Source organism: Prionailurus bengalensis, chromosome B3, assembly GCF_016509475.1.
Source record: "Prionailurus bengalensis isolate Pbe53 chromosome B3, Fcat_Pben_1.1_paternal_pri, whole genome shotgun sequence".
NCBI classification, from domain to species: domain Eukaryota; kingdom Metazoa; phylum Chordata; class Mammalia; order Carnivora; family Felidae; genus Prionailurus; species Prionailurus bengalensis.
In genome coordinates, this window is record NC_057355.1 from 144723304 (window position 1) to 144740797 (window position 17494).

The following is a 17494-nucleotide window of genomic DNA, read 5'->3' on the forward strand; positions in this document are numbered from 1 at the left end:
GGTTCCGGTTCCGTCCTTGTAGCGTCCTTGCCGGTTGTGCATCAGATAGCCACGTAACCTGGGAAAAGCCTTCACCTTTCCTCAGATGGGACCAGTTCCGGAAGGTGTGAAGCAACACTGGATTTTGAGGCCACCTCTGCATCTCCCCCGCCGCGTGGAGCACCCATCTTCGGGGGGGGGGGGGTGCCACATGGCGTCACTGGGTGATGGTTCTAGACACAGCACACACCTGCCTTGAGCGCTTTCTCAGTGACCCAGGGAGGAGGCGTTCAGTTGGATCACTTACACGCAGGTTCTCCCTTTGTGGATTCCCTCGAACACCTCTTCCTGCGGGCTTCAGCTTTCTTACCAGACTAGGGAGAAACTTGCCCTTCAAGGCCTCCTACCGGCCACTTCCGCTCCCTCCTAACTGGGAACATCTTCCCCTAAATGCAGAACAGCCAAACAACTTTGGGGATCAACCTGGACTCAGATACTGAGCCCTCCATGTAAGCAACTCCCGTTTGCGGGAGGAGAGGAAGCTCTACCTCAGGGGATTTTAAGGATCGAACGTGACTTCCGTTCACCTGGCACTTAGCAGCTGTCCTTCCACCGCCCCAAGTTCTCTCCCAGCCCATCCCCCTAGATTCTACGTCACGGTCACGGTCTGCAGGTGATCTTCGCCCCCAAATCCCGTGTGGACCCACTACCACCCACGTGCCAAAACCAAAACCACTCAGCTTTAGGACCGGAAGGCTGATTTAGTCCCTGCTGCTCCCGGCGGGGAACCCCACCGACCCGGCCGGTTCTCCCCACCCCGCCTGCTGCTGCTCACAGGGGTCAGAGACCACCCTCCACGCATCCCGCCGGAGGCTCAGTGGAGAGCCAGAGAGTAAGCGGATTTCAGATGGGATGGAATTAGAGTTGCTAAAGAACGCGGGAGACACAAGGCTGAGGTATTAAGGAGCTATATTTAGGGCATAAGGCAGGTCTTACAAACACTACAGAAAAGCCGTTTGGACGTAAAAATCCAAGGAGAAAGGAGTCATTAGGAAATGTAACACGGGACACAGAACGCGTGTTGTGTGACGGTCCCTTCTCTTCCGTGTGGTTCCAGAATATGCTCCCGACCCCAGAGCCGCCACCTGAGCGCGCACTGGGAAGGTCACAGACGACTTCAGGCCGGCAACGTCAACCACCGCCCTCCGTCTCCCAGCAGGCACGTGTGCACCCCAATTTTTTACAACCCGGGGCCGCCCTGTATCTTGGAACCCCACTTCCCCACACAAAACATTTTCGCAGAGCTTTTTTTAAACTTGTTTGTATTTGTTACAACCTTTTAAAGCAGAATGTGTCTCGAGCACTACATTTCCACTCACGAAACTTGTGGAGTTACTTCCCCAACAGCTTTACAACGCGCCTAAGCAGCCTTCGAATTTCGCTACTCTAAACAACGCTCTTCTCTTTGGAAAACGAGCCCTATAGTTACTCCCATCAAGTTGGTTCGGTTTAACACGCTAGTTTCTAGAGGCCTGGTACATGCAGCAAATAACTACAGGGGACAGAAGATTTGGAAAGTAAATCCTAGAAGGTGAAAGTTGTTTCAACCAAGATTTTTCTTTTAAACACCAAGGTATAGCTCAGAACACTTCAGTGACAGACGAGTTTGGTCTTACTAGGGAATCCACTTGTCGCGAACGCTTCAGACCACGCGGTTCACGGGAGGTTACGTACACCTTGCGACAAACGTTACCTTGTCCTGGAAGAGCAGCCAGCGTGGCACTAAAAAAAAAACAAAAAACAAAAAAAAAAACCCAAAAAAACAAAACAACTACCCGGGCTTTAGTTTCTACGCATCACAGTATCACACTCGAACAGAAAGAAATCTTATCTTCCCCGTAAGTAGCTCTCGTCATGCCTTACAGATTTTTAAAACGTTAACAAAAATAAAGAAAAACATCCTTGAAAATAGATCGTCGGAGGGAACGGGATAAAGCATCGAGTACATATACAAGGAATCCTCAGGGCGGTGCTCAGTCGACTTCTTCCATGCGCGACGTGTCGTCGTCGCCTTCTAGGGGTGGCATCTCCTCAGTCACCGCAGCACTGCTGTCGTCGGCAGTGGGGTCATCTTCGTCGATACCTTTTCGGAAAGGAAACCCTCAGGTTACACGGTCCCGAACCGGCGCATGGCGTCAGCCCGGCGCCACTCTCAGGGGGGCTCTTGCGAGATGACCTCTTTGTCAGGGGACCCTAAGGGGTTTCTCACACAGGGTGCCTGGCAAAGCTTACCCAGACCAAGTTTGATCATCCTGTAGATCCGGTTAGCGTGTGTCTGTGGGTCTTCCAGACTGAAGCCGGAGGACAGGAGCGCGGTTTCGTAGAGCAGGATGACCAGGTCTTTCACGGACTTGTCGTTCTTGTCCGCCTCCGCCTTCTGCCGCAAAGTCTCGATGATGGAGTGGTCGGGGTTGATCTCCAGGTGCTTCTTCGCTGCCATGTAGCCCATGGTGGAGTTGTCCCTTAGGGCCTGGGCCTTCATGATCCTCTCCATGTTCGCCGTCCAGCCGTACGTGCTCGTGACAATGCAGCACGGGGAGGTCACCAGTCGGTTGGACACAACCACCTGCAATGAAAACGCCAAGTGAGGACTGGGTCTAGAAAAGTCCCTCTACCACAGTTTTATCATAAAACGGACGAAGGGACTCCCGCTACTGTATTCCCAAAATGCGAAACACCACATGCAGACCCAAGTACCCACGACCCTCTTCCTGCACATCCTGACACCTTTTAGCTCCTTCAAGACGGTAGAGGGCCTTCCTGCTCATTTAATGGGCCTAATTTTCCACTTGTGTCCTAGTGGAACACAACTAGTGTAAAAACACAACTTGTGTAAAAGCCGAGGGAACTTGGGAGAAAGGGGCCGTATGTTCGGACAACCTGAAAAACACCTACGGGCCTTTCAAGATCACGCCCACAATTAGGAAACCCAAGGAGAAGGAAACCACGTTCACCCACCTTTTCCACTTTTTTCTCCAAGATGTCCTTCATGATCTTGCACAGGTTTTCAAACTTTGTCTTCTTCTCTTCCTGTTTCTTTTTCTCTTCTTCATCTTCTGGAAGTTCCAAGCCCTCTTTGGTGACGGACACTAAAGTCTTCCCCTCAAATTCCTTCAGCTGTTGGACACAGTACTCATCGATCGGCTCGATCATATAGATCACCTCCAGACCGTGCTTCCGAAGACGCTCCACAAAGGCCGAGTTTGCCACCTGGTCCTTGGTCTCCCCTGGGGCATTAGTAGAAAGTTACACCTTCGCTTAACAGGAAGCGGTGTCGCTTCCTCCGGACTTTTCCCAGTCTCGTCAGCTCGAACCACAGACGCGCCCACAGACGTGGCGCACGTGGTCTGGCCGCGGTTAGTACCCAGGAGTTGACACGGGACCCCACGAGCCTAGGGAACACACCCACGGTCGCCAGGCGGTGCCCGGAACGAGGCCACGACGGCACGCCGCTCGCTCACCTGTGATGTAGTAGATGTGCTTCTGGTTCTCCTTCATCCTGGTGCAATAGTCCTTGAGAGACACCATCTCGTCACCAGAGGCAGACGTGTAGTAGCGCAACAGCTCCGACAGCTTCTTCCGGTTCTGGGAGTCCTCGTGGATTCCGAGCTGAAAGACAACGTTCGCGTCAAGTCTCCTCCGTGTCAAAAAAAAAAAAAGTCACCGAGAACCAGAGAAGCCGGTCTGATTACCGCTGGGAAGGATCAGGCTCTTTCCACGAACCTTAATGTTCTTAGAGAACTGCTCGTAAAACTTCTTGTAGTTCTCTTTGTCTTCGGCCAGTTCGGTGAAGAGTTCTAAGCACTTTTTGACCAAATTCTTGCGGATAACTTTTAAGATCTTGCTCTGCTGCAACATCTCCCGGGAAATGTTCAGGGGAAGATCCTCGGAGTCCACCACACCTCTAATGAAATCTGGGAAAAAATAAAGTCGTCCCCGGGACAAAAATCAACAAACTCCTACACCCCAAAAACCGAAGGGGATTTCCTGCCCCACAGGCCCGAACCAACGCCCCGGAGCGGAGAGGTCCCCACGCTCGGACTTCACACCCGATCGTCCTCGGTACTCACTCAGGTATTCCGGGATCAGCTCCTCGCAGTTATCCATGATGAAAACTCTGCGCACGTACAGCTTGATGTTGTTCTTTTTCTTCCTGTTTTCAAACAGGTCAAAGGGAGCACGTCTTGGGACAAAAAGCAGGGCCCTGAATTCCAACTGTCCTTCGACCGAAAAATGCTGTAACAAAACACACGCCAAACCATCAAGCAATGACGCAAGCGACTTTGACTTCAACTAGAACCCTCGCGGCGACAACCGAAAGCACTTCCAGAGAGAGAGGTCAAGGGCTGGGATGGCCAAGTGCTCAGCTACGACCCTCGATTTGACAAGTTCCGACAAGCCACCTGCAGAAGCAGACCAGCTCTGAAGCACTTTGACACTCACCTTCACTGCCAAGTGATCCTCCCAGTCGTTGGTCAAGCTCTTGTAAAATTCTCCGTACTCTTCGTTAGTAATGTCGTCAGGGTTTCTGGTCCAAATGGGTTTGGTCTTGTTCAGTTCTTCTTGATCGATGTACTTCTCCTTGATCTTCTTCTTCTTCTTCTTGTCTCCGTCCTTCTTTTCTTCCTCCTCCTCATCGGAACCAACATCTTCTATTTCAGGCTTGTCATCGGACTCCTTCTCTTCCTTTTCTTTTTCTTCCTCTTTCTCTTCCTTTTCTTCAGCCTCGTCATCACTGACCTCTTTATCCCGCTCCTTCTCCACCTTCAAAAGAACATGGGAGATCACGTCACCTTTTGCATTCTGGAACTAAATGGAGCGTGTGCGCTTATAACCAAAGCCCAAATTAATCAGCCACGCTCAAAGGTTTGGTTAAATAACCAGAAAACCACTCAGTAACGTTTAACGCGGCTACCTAAACAATCCTGGGTACCTTAATAGTACAACAGAACTTCAGACTAGCCGGGTCAACACAAGTTTGGATTTTTCCCTCAGTAGTAGATTCAAGAACCACCTTAGTTTGTTAACTTTACATAAAAAACAAGGACACGCACAAAGAGAGTGATAGGATAGCCGATAAACTGGGAGTGTTTCTTCACAATCTCCTTTATTCTTCTTTCCTCCAGGTATTCCGTTTGGTCTTCTTTCAGATGCAAGATAACCTTTGTTCCTCGACCCATAGGTTCACCTGTAAAGGAAGGAAAAAAGCGGACTCCACCTCAATCTGAATGGGCAAACCAAAGTGTTGGGGGGGGGGGGAATCACAATTCAGCTCCCAATGCCATCCACACCCAACAGCTTCTGAGCACGTTTAGGAAAGGGGGTTAACACTGCTGTGGATGAAAGGCGTCCCATGGGCGTTTAACTGCCTTGCCCCAGCAACATCAGTAACCAGATCCCTACCATCGCACCATCATGTGCTCACCAGGCATGCTCCCAAAGAAGCCAACGAATTTTTGCCAATTCCACAGCATCTTCAAGGGCCCCCTTCCTACAGCACCCGACCCTCCCCCGCGTGACCGAGTAAATCATTCCACCAGGTGCCTACCTGTATCAGTCCTGACTGTGAACGACCCTCCTGCAGAAGACTCCCAGGCGTACTGCTCATCATCGTTATGCTTGGTGATCACCGTCACTTTCTCGGCAACCAAATAGGCAGAATAGAACCCGACACCAAACTGGCCGATCATAGAAATATCTGCGCCAGCCTGCAAAGCTTCCATGAACGCTTTGGTCCCAGACTTGGCGATAGTACCGAGATTATTGATCAAATCGGCCTTGGTCATGCCAATCCCGGTATCCACAATAGTGAGGGTTCGATCTTGCTTGTTTGGAATGAGATTAATGTGCAGCTCTTTCCCGGAATCTAACTTGCTGGGATCAGTCAAGCTCTCGTATCTGATTTTGTCCAGGGCCTATCAGAGAAACACATGCCGGTGAGCACAGAGCTCCCGGAGGGTGGGACGCACACAGGGGGACCGCGACCCCGTTCCCCAAGCCAACACTCACATCGGATGAGTTGGAAATCAGCTCGCGCAGGAAAATCTCTTTATTCGAGTAGAAAGTGTTGATGATCAGGGACATCAACTGGGCGATCTCCGCCTGGAAGGCGAACGTCTCCACCTCCTCCTCCTCCATCGGCTGGTCTTGGGTCTGGGTTTCCTCGGGCATCTGCAGAGGCCGCGGGGCCGGTTACGCGGCGCCACAGGCCTCCGGGAGGCCCGGCCCGCCGACAAAGGATGACCTCATTTCCAGCTGCGACGCCGAGGCCCGCGCGCACGCCGCCAACGGGCGCCGCAGGCCCGCGGGGACCCCCACCCGGAGCCGGAGCGCCGGGGCCGCGGCCGGGCGGGGGTCCCCGCGGCGCGCCCTCCCCACCGCCCCTCCGGGCCTCCGGGCCCTCGTACGCGGGCGGGGGTCGAGGCCGCAGCAGGCCAGAGGCCTCCGCCGCCCAGAGTAGTGCCGCGCCGCCCCGCGGGGCCCGGGGACCCCCCCGGGAGCCGCCTCCGCGCCCGCCGCCCCCCCCCACAGGCACCCCCCCAGTCGCCCCCTCACCTCGGCTAAAGGACCACACGGGCTCCGCGACGACGCAGCACCAGGACGCAGAAGCAACTGGCGCGCCGCCCCCGCGCTCCCTTTATATAGACGCGGGCCCGCCCGGCGCGCGGCGCCTTTTCCAGAAGCCTCCCGAACCTTCCGGAAGAACCCTCCCCAACCGCCGCCGCGGCCGCGCGCCTGCGCCTGCGCCCTGGCCACGGCCCCGCCCCTCCCCCGGGCGCGCGCGGGCCCGCCCCGAGCGCTCCACCCCCAACGGCCGCCGCGCGCGTCCCCGCGCCCGTCTCCGTGCGCCTGCGCAGCCCGGAATTCTCGCGAAGGTCTGGCGCCTTCCGGGGCTACCGCCCCCAGCCCTGCCTCCCGCCGGCGCCCCTGCCCCCTCCACCCCGGGCGTGCGCCGCGAGCTCGGCGCGCGCGGGCGCAGTGGCGCCACCCAGGCCCGGGACCGGGTATCCGCAGCCGTTGCCTCTCTGAAGTCTGTAGAAGTAATTTGCCCTTCTTAGACGGTGTCCCCAAGCGGTGTAGGCTTCGGGACCCTCGGCGCCAGCCACCAGGGGCCCCGGGCCAGTTCTAGGGCTCTGAGGCCGGGGTCAGGGTCTCGGGGAGAGAGGAGTCCGGCCCGCAGGTATACGCCTGGGGCAGTGATCAGAGGCTCGGGGCTGGGGCTACGGCCGAGGGTTCGGGAGTCCCATGCCACATCTCTAAGGCCGGGGCAGCGACTCTGGGTTCACGGTCCTGGAAGTGGGGCAACAGGTGCCCGCCAGAGGAGGCCCCTCCCCCTACCCACAGCCTGGTTAAGGGGTGCCAAGGCGCTGGTCCCTGACAGGTGTGAGGGGTGACCGGGGCATGTGCGTGCGGTGGCCAGGCCGACCCCTCGTTTCTGCCCTGAAGCAGGGGAGCCTCCAGCGACGCGGGGGTCTGTGTGGACCAGGGGAGCCCCTGGAGCCTGGTCGGACTCCAGGGACCCGGTTCTGACCGTGGGACGAGGAGCGAGGAACACCAGCAGGTGACAGGGTCATCCCCTGCCTCTCCCCCGTTGCCCTGGAACCTCCAAACGCAGGCCGTGGCTGGGGTCGGGGGCTGGTCCTTTTCTTACGCGGTGCACAGGGGGAAATGCTGACATGGACCCTTAGGCCTGGCTTCTCCAAACCCATGCTCCACCCCTTGGGGCTTTCTACCTTTTTTTTTTTTTTTCTTTTCCTTTAGTTTGAGCAGAATTTAGCGATTCTTCACTTACAATATCCAGGGCTCATCACAAGTGCCCTCCTTAATCCCCATCACCTCTACTTGCTTTTTGGTTTGCCCTGAAACGGTGTCCTTCACACTAGTCTGGAGTTTCCGGATCGGTGAACGAATGCGTGCTCGCCCAGTACACCCACCAGAATTTTGTAAAGCCCTTTATTGCCTGTTTTACGTAACTTGAGGTATCCATATGAAGTATCTAGTTCGCGGTTTGGGGGACTAACTTGCTCCCAAAGCCAATTTCTAAATGGGGATTCCTAAGGGATTTTGAACAATGGCAGGTGAGAGTCATAAGAATCTTGGGGTGGAGGGGCCCTTGGACGCCACCCAAGCCCATACCAGGTGGCTTCCGATTTGAAGGACCCCGCCTGGAGCACTGTGTGTCCCAGAAAAAGAGCTCAGCCCTCGGCTCCTTTGTCGCTAGCTCCTCCCAGCACTCCGGCCTCACCCTCCCCCGGGAACAATCTGGAAGCTCCTTACGTTGTAAACAAACCTGACTGAACTCTCCTTCCACTTCCTCATTTCCCGGAAAACCCACTCTTCCCCGAACGGGGTTTTCAAAGTGGGGCTTGAGACCCACCGCGGGTGTGTGAAATCGAGGCAGGGGCGTCTTGACTGGCATTAAAAAAATAGAATGGAAACTTCCAGCCACGTGGTCAGGGGAGGCGGGGGTTGTTATGCATTTGCTGGGGCACCTTGTAAAACGTTATTTGTGACCCCCATCTGTGTCTGGGAGCTCTTGCCCGGGTTTTCCCTGCAGCCTGGGCCGGGAGGGGGCAGGGGAGAGGAGACAAGGAGGAGGGGCAGTTAGCTGGCTGGCTCTTGCAGTGCCAAAGCCCTCTCCACCTGGACCGAACAGGGGCACTCCTGCTCCCGACCCGGAGACCTAGCCCACTTCTTCCTTTCCACCCCACTTCTGTCACAGCCCCGGGGAAGTTTCAGGTTTCTTGTAGGTGAGCCATTCAAGGCCCCAGCTATGACATTCTCGGTTTCTGGAGACTTCACCTGCCTCCGCTCCACAGAACTCAGCCCAAGGTCACTCCTGGGATCGTTGTTGCCCAGCTGATTCCAACTTGAATAACCCTCCCTCCTGCCACATCCTCCTGCCTTTTCAAGCTCTCTCCTGACTGCCTTAGTTACTAAGTAAAAAAACTTTCTCCTCCTGCCTCCTCTTGGCCTCTGGGCCACAGGTTACACCAACCCCCCATTGCCCTGGGGATCTCTGCCTCAGTTCCACCACAGCGTGCTGGCTGCCCCGCCCCCCTCTCCGGCCTTTCTCTGGAGCTGTTGGAACAGGACCTCTGTGCAGATGATGACAGAGAAGCCTGGGCCGGGACCATTCTAGTGCCACAGCTGGACACTGAGCTCACTCACTGCCCCACCTGGCTGGTCTTCTGGGACTCACTACTCAGCTAGCCGGCTATCCCACCACCTTCTAGAACGCCCAAGCATCCCCATGGGGATCTGGTGTGAGCCCTGCCGTTTCTGCCTCCTGAATGCCTCTCGAATCCGTCTGCTGCTTTCCATCTCCGTTGTCCACTTCCCTCCCCAAGCCCCTCACCCCTGTCACCACAACCAGTGGCTCGTGGAAAAGACCTCCATAGCCACCTAACTGCACCTGTCTCCACCCTGTAGCCTATGGTCCCCCATGCTCCTTGTCACTCCTTTCTAAACTTCACTGTGAACTACCCCCACAGGGCTGCGCACAAGTCATTACACTGAAGGAAACCTACCAGTCACTGATGGAACTTTAGAAAATGCAAGCCTGGACACCATTCCCTCTTTTTTTCTTCTGAGTAATGTCCCCGTGGACTGTCACCTCCATCTCCCCAGGGGCCCTTCCCATCCCGACTTACCTATCAGGCCCAATCCCCTGTATAAATAGGTTCTCAGAGTGTGAGACCCCCCCCCTCCCCAGCGTGGCGTGTGCTCCTCCACTGCAGCCAGTCCTCTGACCCCTGCTCTCTCGTGCCCCCCTCACCTCCTTTTCCACCCAGTCTCCTCCTGCTCCCTCCTCTGGGTTCTGATCACCTATCCACATCCTAAATATTTGTGGAACTGGTCCCAAAGTGATCTGCTGTCCAGGGAACCTGACCACTTTCTTTCTTCACTTGAACCCTCCGGTGTCCCTCTGTTAAGCTGGAACGCAAGACTCTGTTGGAATGCTGGACTCTGGATCCAGGGGCTCTGGATTCAAGTGTCAGATCTTGAATCTACCTGCCCATGTGACCTGGGCAAGTCACTGACTCTGTAACACGCCTGCCTCTGTAACATGGGCATGAGAAGACTGTGCTTGTAGGGTTGTGAGCCTTACGCGAGCAAAGTCTGTTTTGGGAAATGACCCAGCACAGGGCCTGGCACATGGTAACTGCACGAAATAAGTAACTTTTCAGTTTCCCTTTGATTTCTTCTTTGACCCACAGATTATCTATAAATGTGTTAGTTGCTAAATATTTGGAGGTTTTCCAAAAATCTTGTTGTTGCTGATTTCTAGTATTTCATTTCATCGTGGTCGAAGAACATAGTCTCCATGATACAAATCCTTTCAAATTTATTGGGACTTGTTTTATACCCAGATTACGGCATATACTGGTAAATATTCTGTATAGAAAGTCATTACACTGAAGGAAACGTACCAGTCACTGGTGGAACTTGAGAAAATGCAAGCCAACCTTTAGTGACAGAAAGCAGACCTGTGGCTGCCCTGGGGGTGGGGGTGGGGTGGCAAAGGCAGGGGTAGGGGGACAGGTGCACCGAGGAAGGCTGAGGCACCTGTTCACGGTCTGATTTGCAGCACGGTTGCACAGGTGTACAAGTATGTCGAAACATATCAGGTCGTGCTTAACATGCAGTTTGTTGCATGTCGATTATGCGTCACAACGCTGTTTTTTAAGAGTTGATCTTGTGTAGCAAACACCAAGGAGATAGGTTCAGAATCGAGTTATCTAGGGAAATTCAGTGGTTCATACTTTGGAAACAGACACAGTTGACTTGGAGGAGCGTGAGTGCAGGTCTGCCTCTGGACCATGAGCCCTGTCCCTGCCCCTTACTGGCTGTGTGACTTTCAGCAAGCTGCCCAACCTCTCTGTGCTTCGGTCTTCTCATCTCTACATTAGTGATGATCGCAGTGAAGACACAGAAGGATGCTGGGAAAGCCCGTAGGGCCGGCGTGCAGTGAATGCTTGAAGGATGATGCGCCGTTCGTTCTCTTAGTGGGGAGTGAGGAGACAGCCCCAGGTCACGGTGATGCTGTCCTGCACTTGGGCCCCATCTGCTGGATTTGGGCTCACTGCTTGGGAGGGAAGGGGAGGGCTGAGAGCACGGCCCCACAGGAAGTGAAAGGATGGGACGTGGAGTGACCAGGCCGTATGTTTTCGAGTTGGTCCTAAAGTGGATTTCCACACAGCGCGCCAGTTTCCCCCTGACCAACCACAAAACCGGGGGCACTTTGGTACCCAAACCATTCTTCTCCCGGCAAGTTTTAACCTGCCCTTGGAGGCCCGGCCTGGGCAGCCATTCCTGGAAGTCCCAGATGGGGTTGATAACTTCCCTGTCAGTTTGCACACGCTGTCACCAGAGGGAGGTGCGACAAGCCTTCCCTTGCCCTCCTCTCCCACTGGTGTCAGCAGAATGTGGCCATTTGACAGGGGAAACAGTGTCCTGTTGTTCAATGAGAACCGTCTGTTTTTTCTTAATTTATTTTGAGAAAGAGAGAAAAAGAAAGTGGGGGAGGGGGAGAGAGAGGGAGAGGGAGAATCCCAAGCAGGCTCCATGCTCATCAGCACAGAGCCAGACGTGGGGCTCGATCCCACGAACTGTGAGATCATGGCCTGAGTTGGACACTCAACCGACTGAGCCCCCCAGGTGCCCCGAGCACCATTTGAAGCCTGTTTACTGAAAGCCCGTGTCCAGGCCCTGGGATACAGTGGGTGTGACGTCGGATCACTACATGCGTGGTGGAGACAGCCATGAGGCCATCGGCAGGTGAACACACAGATTTATAAACCGAGGAGTGCTGGGAGGGTGTGGGGACACTGCCCGAGGCTTCTCTGAGAACTGACAGTGGTGTTAGCTGCTGGAGGGGGAAGGGGGGAGGGCATCTGGGAAAGAACAGCGTCTGCAGAAGTGAAATCTAGAAGGAAGACGGGAGTCTTAGGGAGGAGTGAGAAGGCAGACAAGGAAACGGAGGCTGGAAAAGCCTTTCTGTGGGGTGGGTGGGAGGGGGGACACAGCCTGCGGGGGGGCAGGGTGGCTGTCGCAGCCGAAGCAAGAGGTGGGTGCCAGATCCCGCAGGGCACTGTGCCAGGGGACTCGAAACGTGGCCCGACTGCCCCAGGGGCCTGCATTCAGATGTCCCACTCTGCCACGTGCATGGACGTCAGGCCCAGGGAGAGCTGAGTAGGGCCGGAAGCCCCCGAGCTGGTGGGTGGGCACGGGCAGGCTTGCGAGAGAACAGTCCAGGGGAGGTGAAGGAGCCCACAGGACCCCACATGAGGGATCCCGCGTGGGGGACACTGGAGTGGCCACAGCAGCAGGTGGCCTGTTTGGTGTCACCATGTTGGGCTGAACCGGCTGTGGGGCATCCGAGGGGATGGGCATCCAGCGAACGGGACTGGGGGGCTGAACAGGAGTGTGGCAGGAGGGGTGGATGGGAAGGAGGGCCGCTGGATCTGCTTGGAAGGCCTTCCCCAGGAGGTGGTCTCAGTGTAGTGAAGAGCTGGGAACTTGGAGCGACAGGGGGAGGCTGCGTCTGTTGGTGGGGGTGCGGTGTGACCCCCTACCAGCCCCCACCAGGCCTCCCAGTCCCCCTATGAGCCCCCCCAACCCCCCAGGCAAAGAGTTTCAGGCCGAGCCTTCAGGGGCTTACATTCTAGTGGGGGAGGGACAGACTGTAAACATGCAAATGACAAGTGGGACAGTCTGGGCCACTGCTTCAGGCCTCAAAGAATGGGCGTGGTCTCGAACTTCCTGGAAGCACCGTCACTTTCCCTTGACTCACCTTCAAACCCTGTGAGTCAGCTTTGACTCATCCCTCGGCCCCCACATTCTGACAGCTGCCAAGTGGGCTGGATTTTTCCTTTAAAATGCCCTTTCCGTCCATGTTCAGGGTCCCACCCCGCCCCAGTCCCTCAGCCTCCAAGCCCTGGCCCCCTTAGCTGGCTCTTGCTGGATTCACCTCTTCCACATTCCTGTTCTCATCCGCCCACCTCCCAGGGCGGAAATGTCCAAGGGGCCCGGGGCACCAAGCCAGCCCCTGCACAGGCGTTCAAGACCCGCGCCCCGGGCTGTCCAGCCCATGCCGCCTCCAGGCCCCTTGCCGCTCTGCCCGAGACCCACATCCTCCCCATCTCCGCACCTGACCTTGGTGCTCTGGGGCCTGGAATGCTGGCTGCAGGACCCCCTCTCCCCCCATAGACCATCTCCAGGGGGAGGCAGCACTGTCAGCCTGACCAGGTGGCCCGGAATTGAGGACGATTATAGCCGAGAAGCAGGTGCAGAGGAAGGCGGGGAGGGGCAAGAATATGTTGCTGCATCGTTTTCTGGTTCTGTTCCAGCCGCCCTCCTCCATTCTCTCAGCCTCCACAGGCAGCCGGAATGACCCCCTTAGGCGAAATGATCGCCCTCAGGTGAAACACCTTCACCGAAGAGAGTATTGCGGCAATGCAAGGACTTGGTGGTCTGGCCCCGATCCTCCTTCCCAGACGCTCCTCTGCCCACTCTCAGTCGTCCCCCAAACATGCCTGGAACCTCAGAGCAGCTCTCCTTGTCAGACCCTTCTCTTCTCCAGGTAGACACAGGACACGCACGTGTCTACCAAGCTCAGCTGGGAAATCCCCTCCTTCAGGCCAGATTCACTCTAGAAACCTCCTCCCCTTCCCACGGGGCTGAATTAAAATGAGACTTTGTCTTCCTCACCTCGTTGCCCGCTCTCCCCTCCCCCCCCCCCCCCCCCATCCTCCCACCGACCGGGCTGCAGAGAGGGCAGACAGCTTTCCTTCCGGGTATGGAAAGGAAAGGCTAGGGGTCCGTGTTTGAAGGCACCAGGTTAGAGCCCTTGGGCCCAAAGGCAGTGACTACACTTTGGCGCCATCTACCGGCCAGTTGATGGGTTGTTTGGGGTCTAATTGGAAATGACTTCCGTTTTCAGGGATTTCTTGTTTCTTTATTTCTCGCGAACAAGATAATTAGGAAAGAGAATTATGTGAGATCCAGTCGGGATCACCGTCATTAATGTCTCACCCTGAAAAGTTCACGGCAAAGCTTCCAGCCTTTCAGTGAGCAGGGAAGAAACTGTCTATAAGAAAACAGGAGGCAGTTTTCTGAAATGAAAAAAAAATTGCATGTATTTCACTACTAAAACCTCACACACGAAGAAAGGCTGGCCCTTTAAAGGACTTTAAAGGCAAAGTCTGAGTGCCAACATGGAGAGTTATTGTGTCCAGCCTTCCCTGCTCCTCTCCTCGATCTCCCTTGGGTGGATCTCTCTGGGGCTATCAGGGAGCTAGCCCCTGCTCCCTTCTATCACAAGGGCAGAGGTGAGACCCACCGGATGCAGCTTCTAGCTCAGCCCGTGGAAGGACAGGTCCAGCTGGCCCTGACAGGTCCCAGAGGGGCTGTTGATTCTGATACCCCCGGGGTGGGGTGGGGTGGGGTCAGAAACCGAAATTGGGGCTGGGGGAATGAGCAGGTATGACATCCCTGGCTGACAGTTCCTTTCTGTCTGCAGTGAGGCAGGGGTCATCTGCCTGTAAGGATCCTGCCCATGTGGCCAGCCGACCAGGTGGCGAGCACCTTGGTCTGCCCACGTTGCCACAAACGGGGTTGTCATTTTCAGCGCTGACTCCCTTATAGGGTCCTGAACTGGGCTTATCAGGCCTTCCAAGAGCTGGTCCTGCTGCTTCGCCCCTCACCCCCAACTGCTGCAATCAAGTGGCTCCCTGCCCCCCAGCATCCTTGGCTCTTTGATCTTCCCATTCACCTGCCTGGAGAAGCCCACTCCTTTATGAACCCCACGGGAGAGGTGTCTGCTCCTTTGTCCTTCTGTTCCTCCTGATTTGGGGGCGTCTCTTCTCTTTGTTTTTTAACTTTAATTTTTATATATTTTTCTAGAGGTTTATTTACTTTTGAGAGTGTGAGCAGGAGAGGAACAGAGGGAGAGAGTGGGGCAGCAGATCTCCGAAGCACGCCCCGCACTGAGAGCAGCGAGCCCAATGCAGGGCTCGAACTCAAGAACTGCGAGATTGTGAGCTCAGCTGAAGTTGGTGGCTCAATCGACTGAGCCACCCAGGCGCTCCTAATTTTTTATTTTTATTAGAGAGAGCGTGTGAGTGGGGGAGGGGCAGAAGGAGAGAGAGAGACTGAATCCATGCTCCGCGCAGAGCCCAACTTGGGGGTCGATGCCACGACCCTGGGATCACGACCTGAGCCGAAATCAAGAGTTGGATGCTCAACCGAGCCACCCAGGCACCCCAAGTGTCCTCCTCTTGAAGCCTCAGTTTCCTCATCTGGAAAAATGGGGGTAGGGATGGGACAGTTGAACCAGGTACCACTTGTCTTAATGTGGTTTTAAATTCTTTCACTGGAGGACAGATGGACTGGGGTCCAAGCGCATTATTCACTAGAAGTGCACAATGAATGAGTCACTGGAAACTTTACACATTGCAGCCCCTGGTACCTTCTCCAAAGTTAGGGCAGACAAGCATATACATGTTTTACTTCACTGTGTCTCAGCGAATGTGTGGTGGCAAATCATAAAGCCAAGTTCAGGGTTCAAGCTGCTACTGGCTACATAACGAGAACGATCTAAATTTATAAGCTACTTCACAATTCCTCTGAGCAGCGCTACAACTGCAGATGATAAGCTGCCTACAAACTCAGAGCCCTTTCAGCAACTCTGCCTGTCATTTAGAAAGACAGGATGGGGGCACCTGGCTGGCTCAGTCGGTGGAGCACAGTGACTCTTGGTCTCAGGGTTGTGAGTTCAAGCCCCACATCGGGCTGTGTGCTGACAGCTCAGAGCCTGGAGCCTGCTTTGGTTTCTGTGTCTCCCTCTCTCTCTGCCCCTCCCCCGCTCATGCTCTGTCCGTCTCTCCTCAAAATAAATAAACGTTGGGGCGCCTGGGTGGCTCAGTCGGTTGAGCGTCCGACTTCGGCTCAGGTCATGATCTCACAGTCTGTGGGTTCGAACCCCGCATCGGACTCTGAGCCTGGAACCTGCTTCAGATTCTGTGTCTCCCCCTCTCTCTGCCCCTCCCCCACTCACGCTCTCTCTTTCTCAAAAATAAACATTACGAATTAAAAAATAAATAAAAATTCCCCCTTTAAAAGAGAATTGTTGGTGAACGTGAACGTCCCAATTTTTGTCCTTGTTGAGTAAGGATGGCAGCAGTGGGGGGGGGGGGGGCCAGGCTCACAGCGAGTTCTCTCCGGATTCAGATCATGTGTCAATGATAAAGAGGGACCGCATTAGCAGCCGTGTTGGCCACCCTGCCTAAGATATAGACATTATCGATAATGTTGAACTGTTTCACTACATGCATACGGGTGTCCTTAAGTGATGGATGTTTGAATTTAAATAAAGACCTGGTTAGCACATGTATTCTGTGACTTCTTTTTCTCGGCACGATGTTGACTTGTGCACCACTCCTCTCTCCTGCTGCAAAGTATTCTACCACAGGGCTCCACGACAATTTGTACGTCGGTGCTGTTGCTAGACATCTGGGTTGTTTCCAGACTTCTGCTATCGTAAACAGTGCTGCTATGGATATTCTAGTAATGTTTTCTGGTTTCGCTGGGTATTGAACGCATCGATTTTAGCAGATACAGCCAAATTGTTTTCAAAATGATGTTATCAATTGACACTCCCAGCAGAAAATGAGTCTCTCTCAACCCACTGTCACGATCACCTGGTGTGCCATTTGAACATTTTTTTGCCAGTCTGGTGGCTGTCAAATGGTACCTTGTTGCCTTTATGGGCACAGATCTGAATCCCTGCTCTGTTGTCAGGCTCCGGGGTCTTGGGGGGATTAATTTCTATGGGCCTCAGTTTCCTGACCCATGAAGTTCCCCTCTAGATAAATGGACTACTTTCAAAGACGAATAGACCCTGACATTGGGGGGGGGTCCCCCGGAAACCGCTGGGTCCTCACCCACAAACCATGAGAACTTTCCGGTCGGTATTTTAGTGTCTCCTTCTCTCGTTCTAGTTCTGAGCCCTGGGTGTGGCCCTGGCTGGCAGCTGTGAACGCCCTGATGACCAAGGGAAGGTCAGTCTCTGCCTGTCCCTCTGCTTCCAAGACCGCCCAACACTGGGGTCACTGCCCCCTCCTGCTGCTTTCTTGTCCCACTCCTTTTTTCTGCATGACACACACATGTATCATCTTTAATTTTTAAGTTTATTTATTTGAGAGAGCGAGTGGGGGAGGAGCAGAGAGAGAGAGAGAGAGAGAGAGAGAATCCCAAGCAGGCTCTGAGCTGTCAGCCCAGAGCCCGATGCGGGGTTCAAATTCACCAACTGTGAGATCATGACCGGGGCTGAAATCAAGAGTTGGACGCTTAGGGTGCCTGGGTGGCTCAGTAGGTTAAGCGTCTGACTTGAGCTCAGGTCATGATCTTATGGTTCGGTTTGTGAATTGGAGCCCCGCATAGGGCTCTCTGC

General features: G+C 54.8%; 2 protein-coding genes across 2 annotated transcripts; one reads left to right on the plus strand and one right to left on the minus strand.

Annotated features, from left to right (window-relative positions):
• Positions 1–931: 931 nt before the first annotated feature.
• Positions 932–6800, minus strand: HSP90AA1 (heat shock protein 90 alpha family class A member 1). Its single transcript, XM_043557044.1, has 11 exons — positions 6595–6800; positions 6049–6210; positions 5588–5954; positions 5094–5227; positions 4483–4803; positions 4110–4275; positions 3763–3953; positions 3501–3648; positions 2998–3266; positions 2272–2605; positions 932–2122 (listed from the first exon to the last, which is right to left on the minus strand). Exons 2-11 carry the CDS (start codon positions 6208–6210, stop codon positions 2013–2015), a joined length of 2202 nt encoding a protein of 733 aa, XP_043412979.1. The 5' UTR covers positions 6595–6800; the 3' UTR covers positions 932–2012.
• LOC122468126 (basic proline-rich protein-like) lies at positions 6279–13251 on the plus strand. Its single transcript, XM_043554560.1, has 2 exons — positions 6279–7043; positions 13051–13251. Exons 1-2 carry the CDS (start codon positions 6279–6281, stop codon positions 13249–13251), a joined length of 966 nt encoding a protein of 321 aa, XP_043410495.1.
• Positions 13252–17494: the final 4243 nt, after the last annotated feature.